Source organism: Corylus avellana, chromosome 6, assembly GCF_965113065.1.
Source record: "Corylus avellana chromosome 6, dhCorAvel1.hap1.2, whole genome shotgun sequence".
Classification (NCBI taxonomy): Eukaryota; Viridiplantae; Streptophyta; class Magnoliopsida; order Fagales; family Betulaceae; genus Corylus; species Corylus avellana.
In genome coordinates this window covers 26,467,815-26,484,568 of record NC_142495.1, presented here as the reverse complement: position 1 = coordinate 26,484,568, position 16,754 = coordinate 26,467,815, and the positions used below count along the sequence as shown (strand labels likewise).

The 16,754-nt window shown below is 35.4% G+C and overlaps 2 protein-coding genes across 3 annotated transcripts; one reads left to right on the top strand and one right to left on the bottom strand.

The window, feature by feature from the left end:
• Positions 1 to 4,070: 4,070 nt before the first annotated feature.
• On the top strand, positions 4,071 to 7,114 carry ELP6 (elongator protein 6). Of its 2 annotated transcripts, XR_009440813.2 has the most exons (6): positions 4,071 to 4,370; positions 4,641 to 4,713; positions 4,943 to 5,133; positions 5,243 to 5,389; positions 6,240 to 6,414; positions 6,881 to 7,114. XR_009440813.2 is itself a non-coding variant. In XM_059601584.2 (5 exons), the coding sequence occupies exons 1-5, from the start codon at positions 4,134 to 4,136 to the stop codon at positions 6,360 to 6,362; spliced, it is 771 nt and encodes a 256-aa protein (XP_059457567.2). In that variant the 5' UTR covers positions 4,071 to 4,133; the 3' UTR covers positions 6,363 to 7,114. The 2 variants fall into 2 exon arrangements, 1 of the variants encoding a protein (XP_059457567.2); XM_059601584.2 differs by having other exon boundaries at positions 6,240 to 7,114.
• Positions 7,115 to 7,884: 770 nt separating this feature from the next.
• Positions 7,885 to 15,785, bottom strand: LOC132187007 (two-component response regulator-like PRR37). The gene is made up of 9 exons (XM_059601159.2): positions 15,615 to 15,785; positions 13,963 to 14,614; positions 13,412 to 13,573; positions 13,161 to 13,294; positions 12,694 to 12,852; positions 10,207 to 10,390; positions 9,661 to 10,090; positions 8,763 to 9,573; positions 7,885 to 8,399 (listed from the first exon to the last, which is right to left on the bottom strand). Exons 2-9 carry the CDS (start codon positions 14,312 to 14,314, stop codon positions 8,250 to 8,252), a joined length of 2,382 nt encoding a protein of 793 aa, XP_059457142.2. The 5' UTR covers positions 14,315 to 14,614; positions 15,615 to 15,785; the 3' UTR covers positions 7,885 to 8,249.
• Positions 15,786 to 16,754: the final 969 nt, after the last annotated feature.

The window sequence follows — 16,754 nt, the reverse complement described above, 5'->3', positions numbered from 1 at the left end:
AAAAGGTAAAAATTAAAACACGTGTCTATAAAAATTAAGCCCTTATCATATCTCTGGTTTGCAATTCAAATTTTTTTTTTTTTAAATCACAATTTTTTAAAAAACGTGCTCTCTTTATATGAATAGATACAAACACAATTTATTTAACTACTCTTGTCAAATGCTAAAAAAGTATTAAAAAAAAAAAAAAAAAAAAAAAAAAAAAAAAAAACCCTAGACTATTGTCAAACCACTCCTATTCCCATAACGGACAAACCTGTAATTCGGTCGTGTGATGAATCGAAGCTTTTTTTTTTTTTTTTTGTAACAGATGAATCGAAGCTTTGAAAGGGCAAGTTTTGTCAAAACGCGTTTGACGGGTATTAATTTATTAAAAAGAAAAAGGTATTTTAAATTTTTTTATTAAAAAGAACGTAAAAGCCGTAATTTATCGTTTTTATACAAATTCGGCTGCGCAGCTTGAGGGTTCACGGAGCGAATCTTGGCTACTTTCGGCAACACAAAAGAATGATCTACCAATATATCATATACGTGATCCCTACGCTACGTATAATTGTACATATATTATGTGCACCCTATTAACTTTTAAGAAAAAGTTATATACCATAATTTATTATTTTACTATGTTGATGTAGTAGGGTGTAATTTATTTTCACCTTCTACTCTCCACTTCTACCCTTCCCCTCTGTTTTTTTATTTATTTATTTATTTTTTTTTTGTTCTTTATGTTTGTAAGTGTTCTCCGACCAAATCAATAATTTCGGCTTCTCTGCTATGTGCCTGTCTACCTTCTACCGTATTGTGCCGTTCATCTCTTCCCTAGCCGCTGCTACAACTTGTTGGTTATTTGTTTGTGTTTTTTGTTTTAAATAAGAGGTTTCTTCTATTTAGATCTGCTCTCATGAGCGAAGAAGAATAATTAATTGTGAGAGGTTATTTCTCACAGCTTGGATAGTTTGGTGTGAGGAGTTAGCTCTCACGGCTGGTTTAAATAAATTTTGTTAGAAAATTTGGCTACCCATATTTTAGATCTAGTTTGCTTGGAGTAGATCTGCTCTTTTACTATATTTGTATATGAGTTAGCGAAAGATTGAAGTCATAGATAACACTTGATTGTAAGAATTTTTTGTTTGTATCTATGACTTTGTAACCTCATAGCATATGACTATGATTTTGTAGAGCTTTATGTTTTGTATTGTAAAAGCTTTTTTCTCTGTTCTATAAGAGCTTGATGCTCGTGATCTTTAATCAATGAAATCCTTACATTAACGTTAATAATAATAATAATAATAATAAATAAATAAAAAAAAAAGTAGGGTGTAATTTTTTTTAAGGGGTTGATCTAAGACAACTAAATGGAATGAGAGTGGAACGAGGATGTAGTATAATAGTATGTAGCATTACTCATTTTTCTTTTGGTAATATTAGAAACTCCACTTTTATCCCGCCACTATCTCACTATACTAATGCGGCATTGCCAATCTACCTTTGGATCAACCTTCGTTAAAAGAGTAATGCTGCATACTAATACTCCAACCCACTTCCACATGAGCCCAAAAATTTAAAAGGTGAATTGGCAATGCCTCGTAAGCATACTTTTGTGTGGTATATAGTATTGCTCTATTACCTATCACATTTTTTGCAAAATTTTGACCCTTCGAAGTAACTATTTGACATTCATTTTAATTTTTATATTAAAAATGTGTGTACAAATACATGTAAAAATCACATGTTCTAATAACATTAATTAACTTAATTAAAAATAAAAAGTTAGAATGGTCTAATTTGAAAGAAAATTAGACCAAATGCATTTTTTTTGTTTCTATTCAAAAAGGAGGAGAGAGCAATTCTACGTGAGTGTGACTATGATAACACTTATCCGCCGAGAACAACACTAAAATGACCTAATCCGGGTGCTAACACTTGGCCGCCGAAAATTACATATAAATAAGCTAGACCCAATGCTTCTTTAAAAAAGCGAATGGGTGCAAAGTGCAGGCTTGTAGATTTTAGGGTTAGTAAGTTTATGGTCTCCAACTACTTGTGTACTTTTGTATAGGTGGAATATTTGAAAGCTTTGAGACGAATAAAGAATGATGAATGTTGTTGGTTGTCTTTTTGTGTTCTCATAAACCGCGTAACAAAGAATGAGTTGGAATAGATTGGGATTTCCTCTGAAAACGTTACTATATGTGAAGCTGGTGAGTGGGGGCTCAATAGCCAGAGCCATAATTCCACAAATCCAGCACACAAAACATTGGCCATTTATGAGCTTGTTTCAATATCAACATGCCCTTCTCTACAACGGTGGATGGTCCTCTCCCATTACATTCCAGCACACGCAGGGAGCTCTCCCTTTCAATGAATTGGGAGACTCTTCTTTTGGCATTTTATGCCATTATGAGCCAATTCAGAATGATTTATGTTCCACAACACATTATGTTAGCATTACAGTTGTATTAAAATTTGTTGTTTCACGTGATTCTCTAACGATTTGTCTTTTATTCCGAAGGTTGAGTGCACCACTAGACAGAGGGAATTGATGACAGAGGAAGAGGTACCACTTGAAAGAGGAGCGAGCGAGTAACTGCAGCAATCAATATCTAGCCAGGGTAATACTCACAAACATCTACAGTCTAAGAGCACTCAAAAATATATTAAGAGAGAGAGTTTGATAGTCACTCAAATCTAACATGCAATCTGATGTATCAACTCATTCAATAGGGGGTTATTTAAAATAATTTTAAAAGTCTCTCTTGTGTTTTTCTTGAGTCCCTCCAATAATTATGTGGTTATTAAAATCACCATTTGATAAAAATCAAAACTCAATAGTAATTTTAATAGGCACATCATTTTTGGAGAGACTCAAGAGGGACACACGCACTACTCGGTTATTTATGGCCTCACCCCTGTTGATGAGAAGGAGCAACTATCGGAGTAATGATATTTAGGCGTTACAGATGCCTGGCTTTGTAACAAGCACATGTACGTGCCCTTCCTTTTAACATGTTATAATACAAGGAGATTAGTTTTACTAACAACCAATTTGATCAAAGTGATAAGTAGATTTAGTTTTTAGAAATGTGTGATCCTCATCAAAGAGGAATCACAAGAAGATCATATGTTTATGATAACAAGGATATAATATAGGAATTTGTTATAAGAAATGCTTCTTTGCATTTTGGAGTTTATTTTGTCACTTTCGTGTACATCTATTCTGAGTTGTCATGCTTCAACTCAATAGAGATGTATTTGAGATGGACATTCACCTCTATCTCTCTTCATTTATGATGCTTTTTTACGTTTTCAGAGGAGAATGGGAGTGTAAGAGCAGATAATCAAAGAGTTGGAGGATCGATATCTGCTCCAAATCAACCACAGCAACTCAAATTCAGTACATAGAGATAATGCAGCAGCTCAAGATCATGATAGAACGATATATATTTGAATTTTGTATTGTATATGGATGTCTATAAATACAAGTTGAAATCTCAACACAAGAGAGTGAGAGAAACGTTTTATCAAACACCTATTGTTCATTATTTATAGGAAGATCGTTCAATGTAGATACAAGTATTCCTTACTCCATACAATAATCCCATAAATCCCAAAGCCACGATGGACTGAATTTTATATGTTTTCTTTGAAAAGAAAGAGAATAATGTTTTTGGCAAAGATAGATATTTACTCTTTAGTTACTAATTTAGGGTTAGAGTTAGTGAATTTTATTAGAAATATTATTTAGCAGTTCACTCTGATAATTTTTTCAGCATTTTCGGCTGAGTTAGCATGCTCTATTTGCTATTAATATATATATTTTTAATTAAAGGTAAATAAAGCATGTCAATTTAGCATAGAATATTGACAAAATACTGGAAAAATGCTAAACAACATGTCTCTTATTAGCATATTAGAATTTGAAATAAATATATTTTGGTTTTGAAGTGTGACTGTATTTTTTTTCTTCTTTATTTATAGAGATGCCACCAAAGTTTTTGTTTTTTTGTTTTTGGCCCAATGAGACTCTGTTGTAGGCTTGTAGCCCCATCTTTGTACACGTGCGTGGGTTTTTCATTTGTTCTTTCTACCGTCCATCCTTCGTCGCACTGCTTTTTGTTGGTGAGCAAAAAGCAATGAATCAGCGAGCTTCGAACCTGCTGGACGAAGCCCTAGGGCTGGTGGACGACGGGTCCAAGGCTTGGCCGCTGAGCGGGCGAGTGGTGCTGGTGGAGGACCGCGTCGAGACCAGCGCCGCTTTCGTTCTCCACCACCTCGTCAAGCGCTCTCTATCCCCCCACTCCTCTAACGTCGTCGTCTTCCTCGCTCTCTCCCAACCCTTCTCTCACTACGATCGAGTCTTCAGAAAACTCGTACGCACTATCTCTCTCTTTGAAGCTAACACACATTGTTTGATTTTTGCTAAATTGGGTGTTGATATGCTCATTTATATTCGTTGGTTTTAGAAGGATTCATGGGATTTGTGTAATTTCGTTTAAGAAATTTTGTTTCATCGACTATGTTATATTCTCTGAAACCAACACATTGCATTCTCAAAGAACTATGTAGTTTTTTTTTTTTTTTTTTTTTTGTAATTTAACCATGGCTGGTTTTTGAAATATCTTGGTGTGTTGTTATAACAGGGTTGCAACTTAGGTGCCCAAAGTGAGAATAATAGATTCTTTTTCCTTGACATGCTTATGTCAGAGTTTCCAGGTGAGAAATTTAGTTATAAGGGGTGCTTGCTATTTCTTAGCTACAATGTTTGCTGTATTACTTTCATTGCTATGTTGGGATCATTCCAAGCCACACACTTGGTCCAGTAATATGACCTTTTGTTCTTTATGCAAAAGTCAAATTTATTGCTGAAGCAGATGACAATTTTGAATGATACTTGATAGGATTAAATCATGACAAGAATTCTCTTTGATTAATTGATTATTAGATGGAGATGAAGGTGGGCTTGTTGCTTTGTATGGGAAAATTGAAAAAGTGGTCAGTTCTTTATTACAAGAAAACAAGAAGTGTATTACCATTGTTGTAGATGATCTCTCTCTTATGGAGGCAGCGGCTAATGGCTTTTCAAATTATGTCTTAGACTTTCTGCATTACTGCCACACATTAACATCAGCGTTTGTAAGACTGAGGCAACTCTTAACTCTTTTATTTTTTATTTTTTCATACTTCCGTTTATTTTATTGAATCTAGTACCTTTTCATAGTCTCTTGTTCTGATCTTGTATCAGGGTTGTACATTAGTTGCCCTTAACCATGAGGATATCTATTTAGGCATGGAGAGGCCTGCACTTATTTTACAGCTGGAGTACCTTGCAGATATTCTTATGAAGGCAGAACCATTGGCCACTGGTTTGGCGACAGATGTGCATGGACAGGTAGCATTGTGTGATTTCTATTTAAATGTTCTTTTATGGTATTTGTGTGTGTTTATTATTCTAATGCTTCACTGAAGTTTGGTAAAGGAACGGCCAAAATTTAGGAATAAAATTATTGTGTCCCCTCCTGTATATGTACTTGTACTGGTTATTCCTCTTGGTCTCTCGGTGTGCTGTTTTATGAATCTTAATTATGCAATTCACCTAAACAAAAGTTTTGACAGTAATGTCAAAATAGGGGAGACCTTCAAATAAAGCTAGTATTTGCTGGTGTTTCTTAACCATGCTCATAGTTGTTCGTTTGATGTCTCATAACCTGGATATAATGCTCACACAGAAAAAATTTCTATATTGTCTTTGTCTTCATTGACATTCATTTCATTCTTGCCTTTTAGACTCTGGTTTCTTTTTACTACATTATAATTTCGACTGTGATCTATACATTCATGTAATACTCACACAGAAAAGATGCATGTGTTATGTTGATTCTCATTTCTTTGGATGGTACATTTGCTCTTTTGCACTCATCTGTATAAATAATGTGTAACACGATATCATTGATGTTTTTTTCTTTTAAAACTTTTATTTTTCTTTTGCTTGTAATATATCTTAAGAAAAAATCAGCAACCTGCTTCTGGCAGTGGCTAGTTACCTGCCAACATTACCAATAGCCGTTGCAGTTCTGCTTCTTCAACTGAATAAAATTGAGGAGATCCTTGAGACTGTGTGCTCTTAAACATATGGAGGGTTTAGAATAGCGACTCATATCAGAAGCAGAATTTATTTCATGTTTGAAAATGTACTTGATATTTCCGTCCTCGTGATTAGTCATTATACTTCTTTGTTGCAGTTGACAATTTTAAACAGAGGAATGTGGGATGGGCAAGGGAGTTCCAGAAACAGGATATGTAATTTTCACTTCAGGGTCAAGGAGAACGGTGTTGAATATTTTTCTCCTGGTAGCAGGGCTTGATGAGACATCATATAATGAAGAATGAATGTATTGTTCAGTGCTCTCTCACTTGGTAGGCAATTTTTAAGATCTTAATCGGGGAAAAAATACCCCTGCCTTGAGAGGCTGCATTCATTTTATGTCTGGAAATAGATGGATTATAACTTAACCTGTCTCAGCCTCAAGTTTTGAACGACTGACCAGGAAGGGACCAAGGGGTAGGCCCGAGTCCCAATCCACGCACACGACCATGACATTCTGGGCCCATCACGTTTGTATATGCATCGTTTTGATCATATGTCATGCTCCCTACTTTACTTTTATGGCTAGACTTGGATACATTCGCAGATGGAGGTCCTAAGCGACTGTAACCAAGTCAAGCCATGAAAGTAGGGAGACCTACGATCTAAGTGATGCATATACAAAGTGATGAGCCCGGAACGACCAACATGGCTGTGTACGTGGATTAGGACTCGGGCCTACCCTTTCGTCCCTTCCTGGTTGTTGTCCTTCAATCTTTTTTTTGTTGGTGCCTCCAGACCAGAAGATGCACAGAAAATGGCGGCACTAAGGGCAGAGCTAACAGAATCCTGGTTCAAAACTTGAGACATCAGATATAGGTTCAAGTTATAATTCATCTATTTCCTGAAGAATGTTTTGTTGTATTCTGCGAAGATGAAAAAGAAAAAGCCTTCACTCTGACAACTAGAATGGACTTATCCAATATATTAGCACCTGACTGACTGAAATGGTATTTTGAACCCGTTGATACATATACGACCTGGGGTGTTCTTTTAGTCCAGTTTCATATCCAAAACCATCCAAGCCTTAAGTATTGTTTACTTTGCGGGCGGGCGGGCTTTAACTGGCAAGGATCATCTTTAATTCATTTGAAACGAGTAATATCAACTTTAGGCATAATGAATTAGTAAAACGTATTTTTTTGGAATTTTTTTAAGCTTTTTTATTTTTTATTTTATTTTGCCAAAGATAAAATGATACAATATGAGTTGGTTTAGCAGTTTCAAAATGCACAATTTTTTTTTTAAAAAAATAGTAATTTTAAAACATAATAAAAACGTGATTTTTAGAAACATAATTAAGCGTTTAGAAAATCATAATTTCACTTTTAAAATTGTGGTTTAATCTATAAAATCATGTACTTTTAAAAATGCACGATCTTACTTTGTGATATGAAAACATTGATTTTCACGTTTTCAAACCTCTATTTCTTTAAAAAACACATTTCTAAACTGGACACTGTTTGCACTTTTGTTTAAAAATATACTTTTAGTCCGCAAAATCCCAAGCCCAAACAGATTCTTAATGCCCAAAAAATCTTTTGGTTTCTACATCGTTTGTTTATAATGAGGACCAACACGAGCACTTTTTCAAGCCAATTGTTAAAGGTGGAACTTGACTGCCTAGTAATCGGGAACGTTTTGTCTTCGTGTTGCCGTATGCCGAAGCATGTGACTTGGGAGACCTAAAATCTTGGATGATACTCGCTCAGCACATTGCTTGTTTGTGAGCCACAAATAACTGGTAGAAAAAGCCACCCAACCTTCATGCTATTATTAGAGAACGCGATTTCATCAAAGAACATCAGAACAGAAATGCTTCAAGGCTCACATTAGAGGCAAAGAAGGATATAGAAAAGAAAGAGTTCTTCAAGCATCCACTTAATCAAAATCAGAAAAAGAGGCAAATAAGAGTTCTTCAAGATTCCACTCATGTCAAAAAGTCTTTTAAGTACAACAGCACACTGCACACCTAATTGAAGAGTTTTATTAGAGAAAGCCTACCCTTTTCAAGGTTAGCACCCTTTGTAGAGTGCTCACATAATCTATTTGGTCTTCAATCACAATGGTTACTTGCTCCCTCTCCTGTACATAACTAGCATCAATCTCATCTAGAAGATTGAATATGCACTATCAGGGGCAAGTCGGGTTTGCAATTCATGTCCTTGCTTTTGTTTTTGTGCACAGCCTGTCGGACAAATTGTCCTCGAACACGTGGTCTTTGTTCCGCCAGTTCCTTCCTGCTCTGGTATCGGACCTGAAAAAGATTATGTAAAGAAGATATTTCTCTTATATCCCTTCCCCCCAAAAAAACATGCAAGAACGAGAGATTACATCTTTTCAGTTCATGAAACAACTTGACCTGATAATATCAAATGAATGCCAGAAATGATGTTGTCAATGTGAAATACAGTCGAAGAGAAATATATATATAGGTGATGTGATGATTCCATTGGGTTTCTAATGTCAAGCTTGTTTGGAAAATATTGAAGTTTTCCAAGTAAGATATAGTTTATGATGAGAAATTTGCCACTAATAGTATCTTCAAGGGATGATTCAATGATTTCTGGAGGAAATGTTGTTCCAATACTACTCAACGTTATAACATAAACTCAGTTACCTTCTTCTCAAAGCATCTCTCTTTCCTCTTCTGGCGGAATTTGTTTAAAGCAGCCTCTCTTTGTGCAGAACGGTTTGGATCATCTGCGCTCCTGCTTGCAAGTCCAATTACACCACTTGCTCCTCCTTTTCCGGCTACCCCGTTATCACTTTCCATGTTTGTTCCTCCAGCATTTATATCTGTGGTGCTTCCACTTTGCCCATTGCTCCCATGGTTGCTTCCAGCAGCACTTCCATTCAAACTGTGATTACCAACATTGCCTTCAAAAGGTTCACTTAACAAATTTGATGACCCACAATGTGGAGCTGCTGTTGTGATCTGTTTCAAAGATAAATCATCATGGTTGGCTAGCTGCTTCTGGGGCATGTTATCATGCACATGGTGGTGGTGATGGTGGTAATAATGATGGTGGTGCTGCACTTGGACCTGCTGGTTGATGTGTCTTTCTTGTGACAAATCCATGCTAGCTATTGCAGCATCAGTCTTACCTTGTATTATAGGCTGAGGGGGAGAAATATGGCCACTTTGCACTGGTTGGAATGCAGAGGAGGGATGGAGACTTTTAACTGTAGATTTGGGCACTGGCATGTCATTGAATGCCACCTGTTTGGCAAAAACATTATTAGTAGTGGAGCCCATGTCATTGTTGTCACTACTGCCATTAGAAGCCTGATTGGAACGTGTGCCATTTGAGTCAGATTGGGAATTTTGCACTGATTCAGTTTTTGCTGCCTCTGTGCTATTATCAAGAGGAGAACAGCTACCATCATTCCTGATTGGAGTCTGATTAGTGATTGAAGCAGAATTATACCTGCTAGTAAGAAAATTGTTATGAACTTTAATTAGGAGGATTTTTTGGTCAGAGATGGATCTAATCTGAATTTGAATGTCCTTATACCTTGAGAAGGCTGAAAGTTCTGAATGTCTCAAAATATTTCGGTCATGAGCACTGGTCCCAGTATCTCCAACATCTCTTAGCCTCTTCAAACTGAGCTCGAGGTAAGGCGTTTCCTTATTGTCAAAGAGAGCCTTAACTTTCATGTCAGATACCTTGGAGATACCATTTGGGATGTCACAAACAACACTTTCTATCTGAGGATCTGTACTGTTAGTGGTCAGACCCATTAGATCAGCAACTTTGTTCCTCAAGTCACCATTTGGTTTCACACTGTTGAGCTCCACCTGTCCTTTCTGCAGCTTCTCATCATCTTTCTTTGATTTCATTTCAGAAATTTTTTGCCCATCAGTAATGGCTATGTTCGTCAATAACCCCTTTGCACCTAGGTCTTCAAGCTGCAATGGAATTCTAGATACTCCTATCTCCAAGTCTTTGCCCATGAAAACATTGTCTAATTATTGAAATGAAGTAGTAGAAAGAAGGAAACAGTAAATATATACCAGACTGATGTCAAATTGTTATTGCTACAAACAGAGTAATGCATACCAAGCTCATTATCCTGCCCTTCACACTCGGTTGCCGTGATCTTGGGCACCCAGTTGTTGCCAAATGCTTCAGTCCTTGAATGAATAACCTGGGCACAAGTGCCATCAGGATGATCAGCTAACTGTTCCCATAGTGACATTGGCTTCGGGCTGTCAACTTCTATTGCCCTTTTTGTCCAAGAGCTCTGCAATATTCATACGGGAATCTCTTATCTTACTACTTATCCATCTCTACTTAGATACATACGAATGAATATTAGCATCTAAATGAATAAATATCTATAGGCCATTTAAGTCCTAACATTTTAATAATTTTTACATTGTAAGATGTATAATATCTCATATAAGGGTGTCACGGAACAAAAAAAATCTGAGCTGAACTAGGAAAAAATATCACTTGCTTCTCTTATTTCTTGATTATTATCCAAATAATATATAGTATTTATACCTATCTAATATGAAGTTATATACTTATTATCTCATTATTAGTAACGTTATAGTGCAGTGAAATCAGAAAATTCTAGAAATTACAATTAGAATGTAAACCAAAGTTAAAAATGAGTTTTTTTTTTTTTTTTTTTGACAGAACTGCAGAGAACCATCATCTCAAAAACTTCAGCTATTACAAAGTGGGCTGACAAGTATATCATGCACAAAAACACATCAACACTAACACAACCTTCACATTTACGCCCCACCCAACAACATTGACCAAAAATGACATTCCACATGCAAAGTATTAGAAATTAACACAATGGGGGTTCCTAAGATTTGAACTAAGGTACTTACTAAAAAAGAAAAATATTTGAACAAAGGCTCTTATAGATAACCATGGTTTGATACCATGTTAGAGAATTGTCGATTCCAAAAACTTGAACTAATATAAAGTGATTGATCGTGTAAATGGAGTTTACACATATTGTAACATTAAGGTAAACTTGGCCATTAATTTGTATTTGTTTTTGGATTTCATGTATGCTTTAAACTTAGCAAGGATATTCAATAATTGATGGGCTTTATTTCGTACTTTTTAAAAAAATAATAATAATATCTGTTTGATGGATATTTGCTATGGTATAATTGATATTTACTGATATTTGAATATCACATCACTGATTACCATTTAACAAGTTGGGTTTAACATAAATATCATCAGGTTTGTGGCTGGCTATCTTATACAGCGAACAACCTCGGCACTATGTAATGAGCAAGATGAGACAGAATCCCTCTGTTTAGATGGGTGTCGGAGAATTGGTAGATAATGATGCTTACCTCAAACCTCATGAAAGCCTTAAAAGAGAATGTGTTATTTGGGTGCTTGAGTGGACAATGACGGTAAGGGCTTAGGTTAGTTGCTAAGAGAGCAATCAAAACTTAGAATTGTACCGCTCTTTGGATGTGTATTTAGTTGGCCACTTATGGTAGTGAAATGAATCCTTGTGAACTTAAACTATGTATGAGAGGAAAGTTGATGACATGCGGGGAAAGTTCTTTTGTTGACATTAAAGTATCCTTTGTGAGTATATACTATGTAATTAAGGACAGTGCTCATTCCGCTACTTTTAAGCATCCTTCCTACAACTATGGATGAATGATATGAAGGACCAAGATTAGGAAAGTGAAAAACTGAAGCTAAACCACATGGGTTTGATTCAAGCACGAAGAAGTTGATTTTATTTTATTCTAGTTTTATTCATTTTTAGGAGTAGAGGGTATTTAGTAATTTGAATATCATTAGACATGGGTTATAGTTTTGGTCCCGTAGGTTTTATTTTAAGTTTTCTTATGTTTTTGGAATTTTATTTGTAGGTTCTATTAGTTACTTAGTTTGGGCCCCAGCACACCCATCTCTTCTTAACCTCCAAACCCATATAACCAAATCTGCTACAATTCCCGAGTTCACGACCATGAACCAGATCTGATTTTCTTCCTTTTCTTGTTTGTTTTTAGCTCCCAAAAATACCCGTTGTGATACACCATAAATAAACCTTTAACCCAACCAATTTTCTGAGTCCTTTTTACCCCCAAACCATATGTCATTGCATTCAACAGCAATGGGTCTGTAAATTGTTCAGTAGTAGTGACTCTGAGCCATATTGAAATCACGCAAAATTTGTCACGTGGAACCTATAGTTGTGTCACGTCGTCAATTAATTGGATGGTAGGTTGATCGAATGATCTATTAAAAATTGGAGTAAAACCTAAGAATCTAATTGTTGAAATTGGAAACCCAAAGACTAAATTGAAATCATACAAAAACCTAGAGACTAAATTTGATTTTTTCCTAAAATTTGAACTTTAGTTCATAATAATGCAAACCTTGTGCATCTAATAGAACAAGAGTTGGTAATACCAATACATATGGTTGACTACCAATGTATAGTAGTAGAGCCAGAAGTTGAAACTTGAAAGAACAAAGAGCTAGACGATACCTCAAGATTAGTTAGTAATACCTACTTACCAAAAAAAAAAAAAGAGTTAGTAATACCTGAGTGCCACTTCCATTGTCATTTCCATCCATAACATTCAAACCAATGCTTCCAATATCATCTTCATGATTGCTGGCAGTATTGTCTGACGCTTCACCACATTTCAACTTGGTGGATTTTTTTGTGTGTGCGTCACTTTCACTTCGACTATCACTAGACTGATGAAAGGATGAATAGTAAATGCAAAACAGAAGAGGAAAATTATGAATTTTTTGTGATCCTATATCAATTAAGTGGTATATAACTGATGAAAACAGAAAAGCTACATAAAAATATCTCCATAGGCCAAACTTGGTCAAATGGCATGATTCCAAGCAAAATCAGTGGCTTCTTTTTAGTTGGTATAGTTCAAATAGGTGCTCAGGGACAATTAAATGCATAAATCAGAGCCAACCTGTAGTTTAAAGTGCACAATTGATCCACAATATAGTTTCATAGAGAAAATGGGATAACTATAGCAACTCACACTGTGGCATTTCCTCCAAACATGCTGCCAAAGATTTTTAAGCTCATTCTTTCGAATAGGCTTTGCTAAAAAGTCAGATGCACCCTTCGACAAGCACTTAAAGACTATATTCATAGAATCATAGGATGACATCACTGCACATATAACTCACCAGGTGTAGCAGTTAAAAGTATCAATTGATTAAAAATACGAGGAGTAATATTGTGTTTCTTTTACATGGAAAAAAAAAATTGTAAAAGAAATATACTCACTAATCACAGGAATATTCTGGAGAGATTTGTGGCTCATTATCTTGCTTAAAAGGTCAATGCCTGATAGCCAAGGCATGGCTACCTCACTCAAAACAAGATCAATATGAGTGGTAAGATCTTCTAAGATTTTCCAAGCTTGCAGACCATTTTCTACTGCTGTAACTGCGAATGGTGGATTAACTGTTATGTTTCTTTAGGAAAAGACAGCCAAAAGGACAAACTGCTGTGCTTGCATAGGATTTGCAGCACGCACATAATCAAATGACAACATTCCAACACTAATCCACCAAAGTGTATTGCATTTGAGAAAGATAGAACGTTACCAATAGAATTATAGTCCCCATTTTTTTTTTCTTTTTTTTTTAAAAAAAAAAAAAAAAAAAGAGGAAAGAATAAATCATCTTTTGAATGCCAACTTCAAGAAATCTCATCTAAGAAAAGAAAAACACATAATAAATAAACCACTTCAATAGGTCAGAAAGCATATTAACCATAAGAAGAAAAATGATTTTTCATTGATAAGTTTGACATGATAACAACTTCACTATAACCTTCATAGCCACAATTCCGAAGTAATGCACTGACAACATGCCGAGTCGAATCATCATTTTCCACTAGTAGAACCTCGAGAGACCTAACAGGTAGAAACCTCTCCCAGCGAACCAGAGGCCCTTGAGGCTGTTGCCGCAACCTCTGCAAGACAGCCTTGGGCTGTGCATTGTCTTGGACTCCTTCCATTTGCCCATCATCAATGTCTTCCACATCCTCATTAATCTGCAACTCATCTTCTTCCAAAAGCCTTTGGTCCTCACCCAGAACCCCATTCCTTACTTCCTTGTGCTCATCTAGCACATGGGGATTTGATTCCGCCAACCATTTGATTACGGGACAATTCTTATTCATCTCAGCTATGTCCTTTAACCAGATTCAAAAGGTCAATAAAGAGAAAGGTAATGGATTGAGCTGGGGCAAAAACCTCCTCTAAACCCAAAGATTTGATTCTGCCAACCATTTGATTACAGGACAATTCTTATTCATCTCAGCTATGTCCTTTAACCAGATTCAAAAGGCCAATAATGAGAAAGGTAATGGATTGAGCCGGGGCAAAAACCTCCTCTAAACCCAAAGATAGCTTGCACATCCTGTTGTCTTCGAGATACTAGCCTCTACAGACAAACCTCATCAACAACTCCTGCATAAGTCCTGCAAAAAAAACAACCATTTTAAAACAAATCAGCACAAGTTACACTCCTTTAATATTTGTCTAAGAGTAACATCAAACCCTCGAATTATGTAGTAGAAAAAAAAATATATATATATATAGCAAACAAATTACTACAGGCTCCAAACGCTAACATCTGCCCTGCAGTTAGAACAAATTCTCAAACATGGAGGATCCAGACTCAAAAAGATTGTGTGATGGAAGCGGAATTACTCATGAAAAGTTAACGCTGTGTCAAAAGCCAGAGGGAAAAAAAATTTAACCAAGTCTTAGAAATTTTATCATTTGGGAAACAGGAAAAGTAGAAAAACCTGTACGTAAAATTCAAAACATCCTGGGTTTCAGTAGCTCAGAATTACTCATGACAAGTTAATGCCGTGTCAAAAAGCCAGGGGTAAAAAATTTGACCAAGTCTATAGAAATTTCATCATTTGGGAAACAGGAAAAGTAGAAAGACGTGTACATAAAAGTCAAAACATTCTAGGTTCCAGCAGCTCAGATTTCAAGGTCACCAAAAATCGTAATACAGAGAAAAAAACAAAGAACTTGGACATATGCAAAACCAATGCTTCTTGGGCTTAGTTTAAAACATAAAGACTCCTGATTTCTTTTCCTTTTTCTCTTTTCACATTGACCAAATAGATCGTTCTGGGAGTACTGATTATCAAATTTCAAAATATGGCTCATATTTCACAGAGGACCGTAGAAGAATTCAGAAACAAACATCAATCAGACATATACTCTGGTTTTCCAGCAACCAAACGCAGCTTTAACAGAGACCAAATTCTCAAATTTAAACAAGTAAAAGAAAATCATATTACTTTCAGCTTAGTGTGAAAGATTGTCCAAAAAAGTACATCAGAGTAAAAAACGGTGGCGTAAACTCTGAGTTGGAGCTGGATCCAATCACCAACGGTCGAAAATTCGAAGTCAGAACACAGAAATACAAACCAAAAAACCAGCTTCAAACAAGAATAATACCTTCCAAGTTCCAAGCCTCACTGGAAGTGGATTCAAACACCAACGGTCGAGAGTTAGAAGTTTCGAGCACGAAAATTCAAAGGAAAAGCTGAAGCATTTTAGGGTTTTGTTATCGTCGAAGAAACAGCTTGACCGGTTGAAGAACTGTGAAGCCGAAGCAGCTTGGGGGAAAGATAGAGAGAGATGCGCAAAAAAAAAAACAAAAGAAAAGATATTACAGCGAGAAAAAGGTATACTGACGTGGACGAATGTGATGACACGTCGGATAAAAGATAATGAGGTGGATTAATGCTGGGCTCTAAAAATATTTTGTTAAAGATCCGGGGCGATCAACGATGCAACTAGATAGCGTAGAAACACGTGGCGCATTGTACGAAGAGGTAAAGATGCTTGCTTTCGATTTAAAGTTCGCGGTGTCGTTTTCAGTTTGACGTCAGACGAGACACTTTTTGCTTTTAGACAACTACTATTTGACTAGTTTTTTCCGGTTCAATTTTTTTTTTTTCCTCAAAAAAATTATATAAATTTAGATGGTTGAAAAAATTACAAAAAAAAATATGTATATCTTATAATTTTTTTTACTTTTATTTTTATATATAACACTTAAGCCAATTCTCAAAATTAATACATCCCAACATGTTCAAATAAATAAATGTTACGGTTTTTCTTAGTGTTCTCTTAATACTACGTAGATAGATAAGAATTTATTGAAATTTCTTAGGAATTTCAGTTTTTGAAATTTTGAATTCAAGCTGTCGATTTTTTATCCAATGGTTATTAGTCAGTCATGTATCTCACTATTAATAAAATAATAAATATTTATTATTTTATTATTTTATTACTAGTAGGACACGTGGTAAAACAATAACCCTTAAATGAAAAATAAACAACTTAAATTTGAAATTTAAAAACTGAAATTTCTTTAAGAATTTTAGTGAATTCAGATCCCTATGTAAATATATATATTTGAAAACAATATCAATAAGAATAACCCATAGCATTTCTCTTCAAAAATTCGTCTATTTGGTAATGGTTTTGAAAATATTTTTATGTTTTTAAAAACTAAAAATGCTTTTTTTTTTCTTTTCTTGAAATCATTTATAAAAATTCAAAACACAATACTTTTTAAATGTGGATCCC